Raw genomic sequence first — 15,191 nt, forward strand, 5'->3', positions numbered from 1 at the left:
ATTCTTGTGTCTCATACATTTGAATGTATACTGTATACAAAGAACCTGTTTTGTTAGAAAGGTTTTTTAATAAAGTAAAGGAGTTGTGTGTTCAGTAGCTAACCACTCTTTTTACATCAGACAGTTGTCATACTCAACCATACCACATGAAATCTATAAGCCCAGATTCACACTAGTGCGGTGCGAATTTCAGCTCTCTTATCTCTGCAGAGGTAAGAGAACTGTTCAGCAGATCATCTCCGTTTTAGCTGCGAATTTGGAGACCTGGGAGAGGGGAAGGGGAGGGGGGAAGTGTATTGAGGTGAATGAGACAAATCCTGAAGAGAAATCAACACATCTGCGAATCAGATGCGTGCCCATAGAAGATAATCGGCTTGAATTCGCACCTGAGCCGCACTGCAATGCCTAGAAAAGGCACACGTTTTTTCGGCAATGCGCAGTGCGAATGCATCGCACATATGTGAACCAGCCTCATTGAAAACAATGTATTTTATAATGTTATGCAAATTGGATGCGGTTTAAGCCGCAACCAATTCGCATAGCTGTGAATCCGGCCTTAAAGTCATACCATTCATGAAAATTGTATGCTACAGCATCAACATTGCAAGTAATATATTGTGATATCATTTATTTAAATTGATTTTGTACTGTTTAAGTCAGTAGAAAATAATCTATTCTAAATGTACCTACTAGTAAACCTGTCATGAGAAATACAGGGAACTCCTGAGAATGCTGGTTGGTTGGCTGTTAGGCTGACCCACTGGCTACAATACTTTGTCACTGACCTCGAACAAGTAAGCATATCAGGAAAGCCACAAAGAACAACCAACATTTTCATATGGCAGCCACCTGTGACGGGTCTTGACAGGCTTCCTTTTTAAAGCTGGCGCGTAGCTTAAGCCCCCGTTCACACCTAGGCGTATATACGCCTGTAGTGCGACGCCGCAGCAGCCCCCGAGACGCTGGAGGGATGATTTCACATTGCCCTCTATGGAGATGGTTCACATCTCCACGCCTGCCGCCTGAAAACAAGTCCCGGGCCTTTTTTTCAGGCGGCTTTCGGCGTTCGGCATAGGAGATGTGAACCATCTCCATAGAGGGGGTGAGGCTGCATTCACAATCGCGGCATTTTGTCACCGCAAATCGCGGTACAAAACGCCGCAATTCGCGGGACAAAACGCCGCGATTTTGTACGCCAAGGTGTGAATGCAGCCTTAATGTTAGTTATGCACAGTAGTACAGGCTCATTTCCTGTCTTAAAATTACTTACTCTGATTTAACTGCACACTGAGTTGCTCGCAATGTGCATTAGTACCTGCAGTTAATCAGAGGCCACCCCATTTCCTTGCATAATGATGTCTAGCATTATCTATCCCTATGCTGCTCACCCTGGCTATCCCTGGATCTTCCCTTTCATTTATTGGATTTCCGCTCTTGTAATCATAGAGGCTTAGCATGACATGTGTGCTTTATTAGGGTAGTCTGCATGCAAATTCAGTCTTATCTATATTCCTATTGCACATGTTCCTGGCAAAGAAGACTTGTAAAATGGTGGGTGCTGCAGCGATTACCAGCTCCGTCCTAGAAACATCAAGCAAGTGTACACACTCACCAGCACACCATGGATCAACAATTACTGTTCAAAGGTTTGTTTATTGCACAGAAATCGCATCACAGAGACAAGTGCAACGTTTCCGAGCCACGCAGGACCACTTCGCCTGACAAAGGGGTCCAGCGCGACTCCAAAACATTGTACTTGTCTGTGTGATGTGATCTCTCTACAATAAACAAACCTTTGGACGGTGATTATTTATCCATGGTGTGCTGGTGAGCATGTACACTTGCATGCAAATGCAGCCTGCCTAAGAACTACTTCTCTATCCTGAAATTCACCAATAAATGCATTATGACATTCTGATATGTCTGCCCAAAAACCAGCCCAGTGCTTATATCAGGGCTAAGTGCTGTGGCAGGGTGCTGTGTGCTCCTTCCAGCTATGATCTGCATGCATTTCATAGAGAAGCACAGTGATAGTGATGACATTGCTGGATCTAAAATAAGATATGTAATGAAAACAGAAATGTTTTATTTAAAAATATTTTAAACATGTTGAAGGGATGGAAAGGAGAAACCAGAGAAGGAACAATAAAATAACATTTGCACAGCATACTTGCACATTATTGCACACTTAAAGCAGAGGTCCGCACAAAAAATGAACCTCCACTTTTCGGAATTTCTCCCCCCCTCTATTGTCACATTTGGCACCTTTCAGGGGGAGGGGGATACAGATACCTGTATAATACAGGCATTTGCACCCACTTCCGGGCATAGACTCCCGTGTGAGTCACGCCCCTTCCCGTCACCCCCCGATGTCTTCTGGGAAACACACTGGTCCCAGGAGACAGCGGCGACCAGTGAAGACGTGCAGCGCGACTCACGCATGCGCAGTAGGGAACCGGGGAGTTTAGCCGAAAGCTTCAATTCCTGATTCCCTCACAGAGGATGGCAGCGGGGGCAGCGATTCCTCGGCTTCGGCTGCCGACATCGTGGGCACCCTGGACAGTTAAGTGTCCATTTATTAAAAGTCGGCAGCTGCAGTATTTGTAGCTGCTTGTTTTTAATTTTTTTTTTTTTTTTACGGACCTCCGCTTTAAGTCTGTTTTGTCTTCCTCCACAAATACAGGGTCTTTGCTCTTTGTTCCACTACTCCCACCTTCTCTTGTGCTTTTTCAGGGCCAGTAACTTCCTCCTTCAACTGTTGTTGGAGAGTCAATGATGCAGATTACTGGCTGTCTGTTCATGGCTAAAACTTACTAAACTGTGTTTACTATGCTTGAGTTTGTGAATGGACTGGAAGCTCTGTACCCCCCAATGAGGCTTTTGAAAACTTATAAAAAATATTTAAAAAAAATAATATTGTACAAAAAAAAAGGTAGAAAAATTGAATAAAAAACTACTGACACTACTGACACCAGTGGCAAAACAACCAGGTGTCGCACTTGTGACCAGGCCTTGGCGTTCCACCAGCCGGGGGTCAGGGGGGACCTTAATGGTTTCTTGCACTGGGGCCCTGAAAGTTCTAGTTACGCCACTGGTCTGCAAGATGCGCTGCAGGCAGTATACATGAAAAAAAAATTAGTTGACAGGTAAATACATTTTATTTTTTTATAGCAGAAGAGATATGCAAAACTCTTTACCAAAAATACTTACCTGATAACACTTTTTCGAAACATGTATGATACCAGACTGTATTCACTAAAAACGCCATTAATAATCTGCTGTGATTTATTGTTAGTGGTCGTACACAGAAGCAAGTTTTGGATTATGTGAAAGAAGGAGGCCATAAAAAAGTACAGTTTGAAAGGTGAGAGGTTATTTTCTATCTTGTGATGCAAAAAGCACTGAAAATGTCTTAGAAAGCAGTCTGATTGCCAATAGGAGTTAGCTGAACCTGGGTTTGATTTGAGGCTGGTTTAGCGTACATTACCAAAGTTTGAATGCTGAATCTGAACCCTAATTCAATGTTGAAGTCAATGAGAGTGCTTTTCCGCTGTTTAAGCAGTGCTTTTCGGCCGCTAGCGTGGCGTGTTTAACCCCCACTAGTGACCGAGGAAGGGATTAAAAGCGCCCCTGTTGCAGTGCTTCCAAAGCTCTTTTCAGGCGCTTTGGAAGCGATGGCCATTCATTTTAGTGGGCAGGGTGTTTTGGGAGCTTTGTATACAGCGTTCCCAAATTGCTCCAAAGATTCTGCTTGCTGAACTTTTCCACTGCAAGTGCACCGCCTCGGTGTGAAAAAAGATGCACTGAAATAAATGGGAGGCTTATCTATACCAGGCCCTTATCCTAAATGAGAGAGGGACTGCTATATTTGTTAGGAAACCCAGTGGAAAAAAAAAATTGGCATGGAGTCCCACCCAAATTCCATATGGGGCTCGAGGTTGCATGAGTTTTAAAGGGAAACTCACACAACAACAAAAAAAACAAAATCCATACCCTTATCCAAGCATGCAGCCTGAGCAGGCAGTAAAGAGGGGGGTTTATTGGAATCTGGAAGTCCCATCTTTCACAAAAAAAGTAAACCATAAATTAAGACCCTGACACTTTAATGATAATAAAAGAAAAAAAAGTGCCATGATTGTAAATCCATAGTCAATCACACATCAAATGATGCAGATCAATGTCAATCATGATGCCTGCTGAAAGAAGAAAATCCCACTGAGGCGATCCATTCCTGACAATTACTAGTGCTAAAAGTCCTATCCCTATCTCTAGTTGCAAACACTGAATAGGAGCAGTCATGCTAAAACTTTGTTATGAGTATTTGTATTACACACATAGTCATGGTCTTGTACATTGTATTATTCATAGTGAATATCAATTAAACAATTGTTTTACAACCAGAAAACATTTATCTTTGATGTTACTGGGGAAATTAGCAACATTGGTAAGGGAAGGAGGGTGGTAAAAATGACTTGCAATGTGCATCAGTTAAAAAATAAGTACATAAACTCTATTTTTACAGGAAGCACAGCAAGCTTTGTTCTATAAGAAGTCTGACTGCCCACTCACCTGAGCAGATTTTAGAGGTGCCAAAACAAGTTAGTATATGTGTATATATATATATAAATATACATTTTTAATATATTGATATTTGAAGGAATATTTATGTCATTACTAAAATGGTGTCTAAAAATAAGTTCTTATATGCATACAGATTTTGGACAGGTAAATTAAACCTGTGCTTTGCCCATGAAAGTGTGTTATCCTAAAATATAAATTGCATTATGTGCCTTTCATTTAACATCCTAATAAATATATTGTTGTCTTTATTTTTCACAAACCATAATGCAACTGGTGATCCTGCCAGTCCCCTCCAAGCTGCAGGCTTCCTGTTCTGTTCTGACTACACTAACCACAGGTGTATAGCCATGGTAGCCTTGTCAGGATGTGTCTTTGCTTCTTTCCCTGGTGCTGACAGGACCCCTATGCCTGTAGTCCCACTACCAGCCTGACACCACAGGTTTACATGTACCACCCTCTGAAAAGCCTGGTTGACAATGGTTCAAGCCTGGAAAACACGCTGTCAGTGCCAATTGCACTGGTCAGATGCTCCTAATAGACACATGCCCCCTGTCCTGTAAAAGAGCAATATGAACTGAGTGATTGCAGTTACTGGTATTAATATCCTTCAGATAAGCCCTAAGGCTCCATGCAAACTGTAAGCTAAAAAAAAATGCCAAAAAGATGCTGGATGAAAAAATTGTCATATTTGCATTTTTCTTTCAACTTTTAGCAAAATTTTAGCAGCAGTTGGGTACTTTCAGCTTTTTTCTGTTGGCAAATTACGTTTTTTTTTACCGCTCCTAGAAGATGAAGCTTCAAAAATGCTTCTAGACTAATATAGTGTGAATGGATGCCTAGAATAAGATTATTGTTTCTAGAACCAGAAAAAAAATGCTCAAAAGCTGCTGCTAGGAGCATTTTTTAGGCTAGTGTACATGGAGCCTGAAGGGTAAATAATCAAGTTTGATTTACCCCCCCCTCCAGCATATACTTACCTTTCCCCTGCTCCCCTGCTGCTATGTTTAGAGCCAGGAGCTGAAGGTGATACCTGGGTATAGGACCAAGTGACCCACTCCATATGACAGTACTGGACCAACCAGTGTAAAGTTCAACTCCAGGGACTCATAGGCTGCACAGAACTTTCCTGAACTAATTTAAGAATATGGCAAAAGCTTTTTTTTGTTCATTCTTCTCTTCTGGGTCACAGGAGTGTATTTACTTTTGCTTTCCTGTGACCCAGAGTCAGCTAATACTAGGCTGAAGTCCATTGTCAGCTGACATCACAGAACTTCTCCAGGCTCTGTGACAACCATATTGTCAGGATCCATCCAGCTGCCTGATAGACAGCTGACTTCCACTCTCAGAGCGGAACTTAGAGCTGTGTCCACCCCTTCACCAGCTCGGCACTCCCGTGAGGGTTGGAGGTGCAGAGCGCGGTGACTGACAGTTACTGCTCTCCGCTCAGAGCTGTATGGGAACCGTGTGATCTGTGGTCATGTGATCAAGTGATCAATAAGTTCTTTGGCTTAGAGCCAGCAGAGGACAGCTGCAGCATGGAGGGGAGTATAGTGTTTTTTTTGTTTTTTTTAAGCTCCAAAATTCTCCTTTTGAAGGGCAAAGCACAGGTTTATTTTAAATTAGTTGAGGACCTAAGCTATAAACATAGATTGTGGTTGCATCGAACAGCTTAAAGGGGTTGTAAAGGTAAAAAAAAATCCCTAAATAGCTTCCTTTACCTTAGTGCAGTCCTCCTTCACTTACCTCATCCTTCGATTTTGCTTTTAAATGTCCTTATTTCTTCAGAGAAATCCTCACTTCCTGTTCTTCTGTCTGTAACTAAACACAGTAATGTGACACTTTCTCCCTGGTGTGGAGAAAGCCTCTTGAGGGGGCGAGCAGGAGTGTCAGGACCTTTCTCTATCTACAAAGTAGATGGAGTCCTGACCCTCCTGCTCGCCCCCTCGAGGCTTTTCTCCACACCAGGGAGAAAGTGTCACATTTACCTTTACAACCCCTTTAATTTGACTGCAATATATAAAACTATTAGTCTACACAGGCAGTGGTCTGTTCCGTTTTTTTAATTTCTAATATCTGAATAATTTTTTCATTGTAACACATAGCCTTTAGCAGAACCTAGGCAACCTCACCCCCCTGACCATTTTTAAGTTTTTATGTTCTATATTTTATGTTCTATGGTCATCGAGCTTGGAATAACAAATATAATTTTGTTTTTTAACACCAATCAACAAAAGTATACAGTGAAAATATTTTTGAAAAGTGATTTAAATAAATTACAGTGCAAAAACACAAAACGAACAGCATAAATGTGACTCCTATAAATAGTATGGTAAAGCCAATGATTTCCAGACTTGCATAATAGTAAAATGGAGATAAACCTGTGTGTAGTCAATGAGGTTTCAAGTTTGGCTGAATTTGCTGTAGGGGTGTTTCCCTGGAACAGGTCCTGGAAGGCATGTAAAGGTAGAGGCTAAAATAAAAAATAAAGCAAAATTCAAGGAAATCCTAGAGGTAAACCTGACGTAGTCTGAGCTACTTTAAAAACAAGAGTGTTTGTTTATGTCCTGAAATGGCCAGGTTAGGCCAGTAGGATGTTATATAATGCACAAGGTCAAGTTTGATCTTGGTATGATATCATTTTAACATTGGTCCAAAAGGTCACCGATGGACAGACAGTAACTTCACAACATGTTTTGTGAACCATGGGTCCACTTCAAGAGGAGGAAGATGGTATACTGTACATCATAAGTGGCAGAAAGGGAAGGACACTAATGCCGTGTACACATGACCGTTTTTCATGACGAGAAAAATTAAATTTTTTAAATTGGTCATTAAAAACAATCATGTTTATGCTCCAGAGCATTTTTCTTGACGAGAAAAATGGGCATTAAAAATTTAGAACCTGCTCTATTTTTTTCTTGTAGTTTTTCACATCGTCGATTTTCTCGTCATGAAAAACGGTCGTGTGTACGCTTTGATGAGGAAAAAAACGTGCAAGTTATGAGACAGGAAATTAGAATAATCAGCCCGAATGGAACTTCCCCTTTATAGTGCTGTCGTACGTGTTGTACGTCACCATGCTTTGTTCGAGCATTTTTTATCACAATCATGTGTATGCAGGGCAGGTTTGAGAGGAATCACGTAGAGAAAAACGTTGTTTGTGTACGCGGCATAAGAATTGCCCATTGTATAATCATTATATATCATCAGCCCTTTATGTGTTTTTAACCACTTGCTTACTGGGCACATATACCCCCCTCCTGCCCAGGTGAAATTTCAGCTTTCGGCACTGCATCGCTTTAACTAACAATTGCGCGGTCGTGCGACGTGGCTCCCAAACAAAATTGACGTCCTTTTTTCCCCACAAGTAGAGCTTTCTTTTGGTGGTATTTGATCGCCTGTGCGGTTTTTATTTTTTGCGCTATAAACAAAAAAGTGAGACAATTTTGAAAAAAATACAATATTTTTTACTTCTTGCTATAATAAATATCCCAATTTAAAAAAAAAAAAACATTTTTTTTTCTCAGTTTAGGCCGATACGTATTCTTCTACATATTTTTGGTAAAAAAAAAAAAAAAAAAACGCAATAAGCGACTGGTTTGCGCAAAAGTTATAGCGCTTACAAAATAGGGGACAGAATTATTTTTTTTTAATCATTTTTTTTTACTAGAAATGGCGGCGATCTGTGATTTTTAATGGGACTGCGACGTTATGGCGGACACATCGGACACATTTTTGGCGCCATTCACATTTATACTGCGATCAGTGCTATAAATATGCACTAATTACAGTATAAATGTGACTGGCATTGAAGGGGTTAACACTAGGGGGTGAGGAAGGGGTTAAATGTATCCCTGCTTAGTGTTCTAACTGTAGGTGGAGGGGGGTGACTGGGGGGGTGACCGATCTGTGTCTCTATGTACAAGAGACACAGATCCGTCTCCTCTCCAGAGACAGCACCGCTGTCTCTGTGTAAAACGGCAATGAGAGATGATCTCATATGTTTACATATGAGATCCTCTCTCATTGGCCGCACAGATCGCCTCGCGAACGGCCACTCTGATTGGCCGTTCGCGGCGATCTGTAATTGGCTGTGTCCGAGGGACACGGCCAACACAGATTTTCCCCGCAGCGCGCTCTGGAGCGCGCGCGGGGACCGCCCTAAGGGGCGGACGTCAATTGACGGCAGTTTGGAGATTGGGATCCGCACTGTAGCCGTCAATTGACGGCAGGCGGATCCCAAGTGGTTAATAAACAATTAAGCTGAACTTCCCTTCCTACCCTTATTGGAAATTTAATTGGTAACTGATACCTTTTCTGACAGCTACACATGTTTGCTATTTTTGCCCAAGCAAGAAGAGCACCAGTTTGTCTATTTTAAGTGAGATATCGGAGTATATTTGGACCAGTGTAAAAAAATAAACAGATCCACTATGATTTAATGTCCTATGACCGTGATGGTGAACCTTGGCACCCCAGATGTTTTGGAACTACATTTCCCATGATGCTCATACACTCTGCCGTGTAGTTGAGCATCATGGGAAATGTAGTTCCAAAACATCTGGGGTGCCAAGGTTCGTCATCACTGTCCTATGATAATAAAATGTGAAACTTTCAAGAGGGTAAATACCACAAAAGATAGCTACTGAAAGCAACAGACAAGTCTGCATCACACAATGGTGCTTGTTTTACGTAATAAGGCTTTTACACTGATCTTGGTGCATGTTAATGTGGTAAATAAACGTGCCAAAAACCTGTCTCCCTATTGAATTGACTGTAAAATTAAAAATGTGCCTAAAACACACCTGCGATTTTGTTTTTGGTGCGGTTTTCTAATGTCCTTTTTTTCACAGATGCAAAATGCACCAAAAGTGGCAAAAACGCATGTGTGTGTTTACCACATTTTTGGAGCAGTGTGAAAGTAGCCTAATACAATTTACATCCCAGGGAGAACTTGCTGGGGAAAGACAGTTCATACTCTCATTTGGCCCCTTTGTGTAACAGCTTAAATGTCTTCTCTGCAAAATTCACCAACATTTCTTACGTTTTCTTTTATTACTTCTTTTGATTGTGTTATTTGCTTTTGCCACAGAGCCCCAAAACGTCTGTTGCACAAAGTTCTCAGCCTGATGAGATTCAAACATTATACCCAAGCAAGGAAGAAAAGCTAGTGATCGAGGCTTCAGTGCAGCGCAAAAGCCCCTCTCCTAAGAAGATCTCCCTGGACAAGAAAGCAAAGGAAGGTGCTCATTTGACAGATGATGGGGAAGATACAGCCAAAGATCATATTCAGCTTAATATGAAGAATGCACACCAGCCAAGCACAGGTCCAGCATCCCGGGCTGCTCATGGCAGCAGTAACTCAATTCCTTACATTGACTGCAGTGATGTAGATAGCGAGTATGATATTTACAGAGCGCTTTTGGTCCGCTCTCAGTCCCAAACAAATGACAATGATGAGATTGGATTTCATTGTAGTAATGGAATCTATCAAACAGATGATTATCCCAAACGTTCCAAACTGAGACAGCAAATTTCCTCGGTTAGGTCATCCTCTAACATTATTGAGGAGTATATTGATGATGACTCAGCTGGTATGTCTTTTTATGCTGGCGGGAGTCCAAAAATGCCTAGGCACAGCTCTTTAATAGATGAAATGTTCAATGGACCAGGCAGCCGTAGTCCCCTAGCTGCTCCTTTGTCTCCCAGTAGTAAAGGATCAAGTCCAAATATGAGTTTTAATAGGACAGATTCACCCAGTTATATCTCAGCAAATGCATACAATAAAAATAACGGGGAGGTAATTCCAGAAAACAATGAACTGGTTAGCCAAAGCTATGGCTATACCAGGTATAGTCCATCACTGGAGCGTCCACACATTCAGAAACTTAGGGCTGGTTACCGTAACCATTCTGATACTGATCCTTTTATTTTAAGTCCGGTGTCTTCCACACCAGTTACTGACCATAAAGCTGAAGAGCAAAGAATAAGCCATCTTTCCAAAATGGCTGCCCTGGAAACTAAAATTATGTCAAATGGCATTTTTGACACTAGACAGCATAGGTGCAGTCCAGTATTGCGGCCAGCAACTCTAGTACAAGAGCAAATGAGTGCTGTCCCCATGACTGATGGTTCCACCAGTAGTGGTAGTGAATCTAGTGATACAGATTCAGACATGGTTGATTCTTTCAGCCACCCACTTGTTTACGGAAACCCTATAGTGTTAAGCTCTTCACCCATGCCAAGAAATAACTACTCATTTGGTAGCCTTCAGCTGGAGGAGTATGCAGAAGAGATGCAGGATGAGGATACCTGCCTTAGTTTTAGTGATGAAGACGGTGCACATATTTTCAGCTGCTGAGCAGTTGAATAGGAAAGCATTCGTCTTGGCTGTTAAAAGTTGCACAGGTTAAAATTGTTTACGGCATGCTAGAAAAAGTCGTGTAGTTGGAGGTAGTTTGCACATTATCTTTTACTCAGTTCTAGAAGTAAATTAGGTATTGTATTATATAAATTATTAGTATTGATGTTTGCAGAGATTTCTCATTGGACTTTTGTACTGTAGTAGTAGTAGCACTTACATTGATTTTTGTAGATGACTTGTTTTGTAAATTTTAATTCGTATTGGACTTTTGTACTGTAGTAATAGCACTTACATTGATTTTTGTAGATGACTTGTTTGGTAAATTTTAATTTTGTTCACATAGGATAGCAGTGTTTGAAAAGGCGTTAGGGGCCACTCAAGTTGTTGAGCTTGATTTGCACTAATTTTTAAATGCAGCCTTCTTAAAGTCTGATGCTCAACCTCTTGTTTTAATGTAATTTAGCAAAACATAACTGGTGTTCTGGTGGTAACTGAACATTACACTTTAGTGCCACAGTTGTACTGTAAGCCATACATGTGATGAGACGTATTGTTTAGATTAGAGATTGAATATATTTTCTTTATTCAGTGCCTATTGTTTATTATGAAGTGATACAGTGCTGCAGGGTAGAGTCTATTCTCACATGATATTTTGTAGTTTTACCAACTTTTTGAAAGGCGGTATTTTTCACAGTTTGAGTAATATACTAATTTACTACTATATATTTTGAGCGGATACTACATTCCAAAATATTTGTACATGTTATGCTCACGTAATGATATTTCCCCCCTTTAATGTCACTTAGTAATTGTGCATTGCATTATCTGTAGGAATTGTTTGCGTAGCATATATTGGAACGTTAAAGCGCCTTTAATTTTCACTCTCTGTTAAGTCAGTCTCATGGTCCCTTTTCATATGATATCAACTAACAAAGCCACCTCGGCCCTGGCTAAGAGTTCAGAAGGTCAGACTCTGAAGCAAGATTGCGTTGTATGTAATAATGCTTTACTATTATACCGGCGTTGGTAATAAAAATTATACACTATACTACATTAGTTGGCGAATGAAAATGAAAGTCACTTTAAACTGTTATGTGAAAAAAATCGGATAAAAATGATTGTTTTTCTCAAACTGTTAACCTAGTACTGATCCTGGAAGACAAACCATTGTATAGGATACCATATAGTGGAGTTGAGCAGGGAGAGAAGCATTTTTGGTGTCTGCAAAGAGCAGGATGCATGTTTATGCAAATCATCATTTGGCTTCTTTCTGAACAGCCATCTGTTGACTGAAGTATGTGATTATCTTGAGGGTTTTGCAAATTATTTGAAAGACGAACCATTTTTTTTTTTAACATTTCTGGGTGGTTTACACATCTTGCAAATGCCACTAACGTATGGGCTGCTTTTATGCAATGTGTTGTGCCCTTTACTTTTTTTAGTATTCCTTTGAACACCAATATGCTTGTGGGGTATAACTCTGGAAAGTTCACTCTCATTCTTGTCATTTGTTAACATACTACAAAGTCAGATATCTATAATATATATATATATATATTTTTTTTTAAGCACTGCTTTTGTCTGCATGTACTGTACCTCAAAGGATGTGGAAGGGGCTGCTGTCTTCATCCTCCAGCATGTTTTATCCTCTGTTACTTACATTTTTCCTGATCTTGTTTTAATGTTCTTTCTTTAAATTACCCCTTTATGAATAAATGGCACTTTGCCCTGCAACAACAGTGATCTAATCAGCCAGGGTTTCAAGTAATTTTGTATTCTAAATGACCATGCCAAATTTCTGCTATGGGCCTTTAATTCAAGTGTAACTTTTATTTTTTTTAGTTCTGGGTAGAATGAAGAAGGGTCCAAACTCCTGTCAGTATTGTATTGCTGTCTGTGCACCTTTAGGGAGTTTCACCCTCTCTATTTGTCCTTTTTACCATTAACACCAAAAGTTAAAAAAAATACCAAATTTTGGGTTGACATCAGAACACGTAACAGAGAGGAAATCTTCTAATGAAGACACTAGTTCTGGTGACACACTGAGATTCCCTCACGTTGTAGTGATTTCCTTTCACTTCCTGTTTGGCTATGGGACAGGAAGTGAAGGGAAATCACCCAAATGGGGCACAGATGGCCAAAAAAAAAAAACTGACGGGGTCATAACCTTCCCTTACTCTATCCTAAAATGGGAACAAAATAAGTTTGACCTTTAGTTACACTTTATTGCATTATCAACATTCAGCCAAGTCCATTTTAACTGAACTTAAAAGATCAAATTAAAAAAATATATATATATATCATAAGGCTAATCCTCAAATTCACTTGTAATGTCTTCTGCATTCTAGAATAGCATGAGCGAAACAGTTGTACTGGCTCTCCTCATAGTTGTTGGACTGAAATAGAGATAAACAGAGTTATGCCTTACTTTTCTCCATGCTTTTCTTTATCTGTCAACTGTGAACATGCAGATTCCCCTTACTGCCTAGAAGTCCTTCTTTGTTGTTTATATCTTCCTTTTTACACTCTGGCCTTTATTAAAAAGAACCTGTGGTAGGTAAAGGCAAAACATTTTTCAACACTACGTTTTCTGTGATGTCTTAAGATTGCTGTTACCATGGCAAAGATCACTGATGTTCATCTGGGAGGGGCATTTTTTAAAAAGCACTACATTCATGACCAAGGTGTAACAATGGTTTTTGAACTGAAACAGAAGCAAAAAGAATGTTGTACTGTGTTAACAGGGAACAAATGTTGCGCTTTATTAGCCAGAAAACTTTAATGGCCAACTAAAGACACAGGCGCCATGCACACCAACGTATTTTTCAGCTAAAAGGAACGCTGGATAAAAAATGCTGGCAAAAGTGTTTTTTTTAGTAGCGTTGGCATTTTTGCAGTTTCTTAAAAAAAAAGCTCAAAAATGCTATTATGTGGTGTTCTGCTGGAAAAACGCTCCAATAAGCTCTACAAAAACAATTTTTTTTTCTGCTCCTAGACACTGAAGCTAAAAAAAATGCTAATAGCTTAAAGTAGTATGTATAGACACATCGGATAACATTATTTAGCTTATAGGAGCAGAAAAATGCGACTATCAGCTTCTAGGAGCTTAAAAAAACACAAGTGTGCATGGAGCCTAAATCTTTGAACGGCTAACAAATAATATGCCTAACAAAGATGTTGGTCTAATAAGTGGTATTGTTTGCTATTAAAAGGTATCACTGTTACATAATAGTGTCTTTTTCACTACTCAAACATGTTTGTGATTACATATTTGCACTAGTGAAAAATACTCTGTTACACCATGGACAGCAGTTGTAGTATGAGATGGTGACACCTCTGTGTGATAAGGGACGAGCAAAGGAGAGCGGGACTTTAAATGAAGTATGTGCGGGAAAAGCTTGAAATGGTAAAGGATGATTGAAGTAGATTATGATCATTTAATACTTTCATATAATGTATCGTACATAACTATATTACATTATTGAAGATCATAAATATACAGTATTAAATACCTATATAGAAAGATTCAAATTCATGTCAACAAAAAGACAAAAGATTAAAATACATAGACTTTTATGGAAAGCTTAAAGCAGTTTAGAACAAAAGCCAGGATACACAGACACAAAATGCAATATGGGGTATTGTAGTAAAATATAGTTGGTGCATGAAGTTGTTAGCTCTACGCGTTTCACGACTTTAAGTCGCCCATCAGGAGCAAAGATGCATTGTGTTTCGGGGTATCCCTATGTAGCTGGCATGGAAGTCGAGCCCAAACAGACCCCAATAGGCGTAGATCCTGCCAGGGACTGAGGCAGGGTGCTGAACGGCAGACAGCTCCCCACACACAGAGGCGCACACCCAGGATGGACAGGCATCAGGCAGGAAGTAATATATAGACTTGAATGAATGATGCGTGTATGCTGTGAAGTGCAATGAGCCGACTGCAAGGCATTTACGCATCATTATTGACTCTACAGTCATTATCTTGACCTAAGTCCATATATTACTTCCTGCCTGATGCTTGTCCATCCTGGGTGTGCGCCTCTATGTGTGGGGAGCCGTCTGCCGTTCAGCACCCTGCCTCAGTCCCTGGCAGGATCTACACCTATTGGGGTCTGTTTTGGCTCGACTTCCATGCCAGCTACATAGGGATACCCCCGAAACACAATGCATCTTTGCTCCTGATGAGCGACTTAAAGTCGCGAAATGCGTAGAGTTAACAACTTCATGCTCCAACTATATGTTA

The 15,191-nt window shown here is 40.3% G+C and overlaps 1 protein-coding gene across 4 annotated transcripts in view; it reads left to right on the forward strand.

The window, feature by feature from the left end:
• Positions 1 to 15,191, forward strand: part of FARP1 (FERM, ARH/RhoGEF and pleckstrin domain protein 1) — a 254,102-nt gene that overhangs the window by 189,093 nt on the left and 49,818 nt on the right. For 2 of the 4 annotated variants that reach the window (XM_040336128.1, XM_040336127.1), the window contains exons 11-13: positions 3,296 to 3,364; positions 4,523 to 4,598; positions 9,674 to 9,908. In XM_040336128.1, the coding sequence (XP_040192062.1) occupies positions 3,296 to 3,364; positions 4,523 to 4,598; positions 9,674 to 9,908 (380 nt within the window). The remainder of the gene's footprint in view (positions 1 to 3,295; positions 3,365 to 4,522; positions 4,599 to 9,673; positions 9,909 to 15,191) is intronic. The other 2 variants (XM_040336129.1, XM_040336130.1) reach the window with 2 other exon arrangements.

This window comes from Rana temporaria, chromosome 2, assembly GCF_905171775.1.
Source record: "Rana temporaria chromosome 2, aRanTem1.1, whole genome shotgun sequence".
Lineage (NCBI taxonomy): Eukaryota > Metazoa > Chordata > Amphibia > Anura > Ranidae > Rana > Rana temporaria.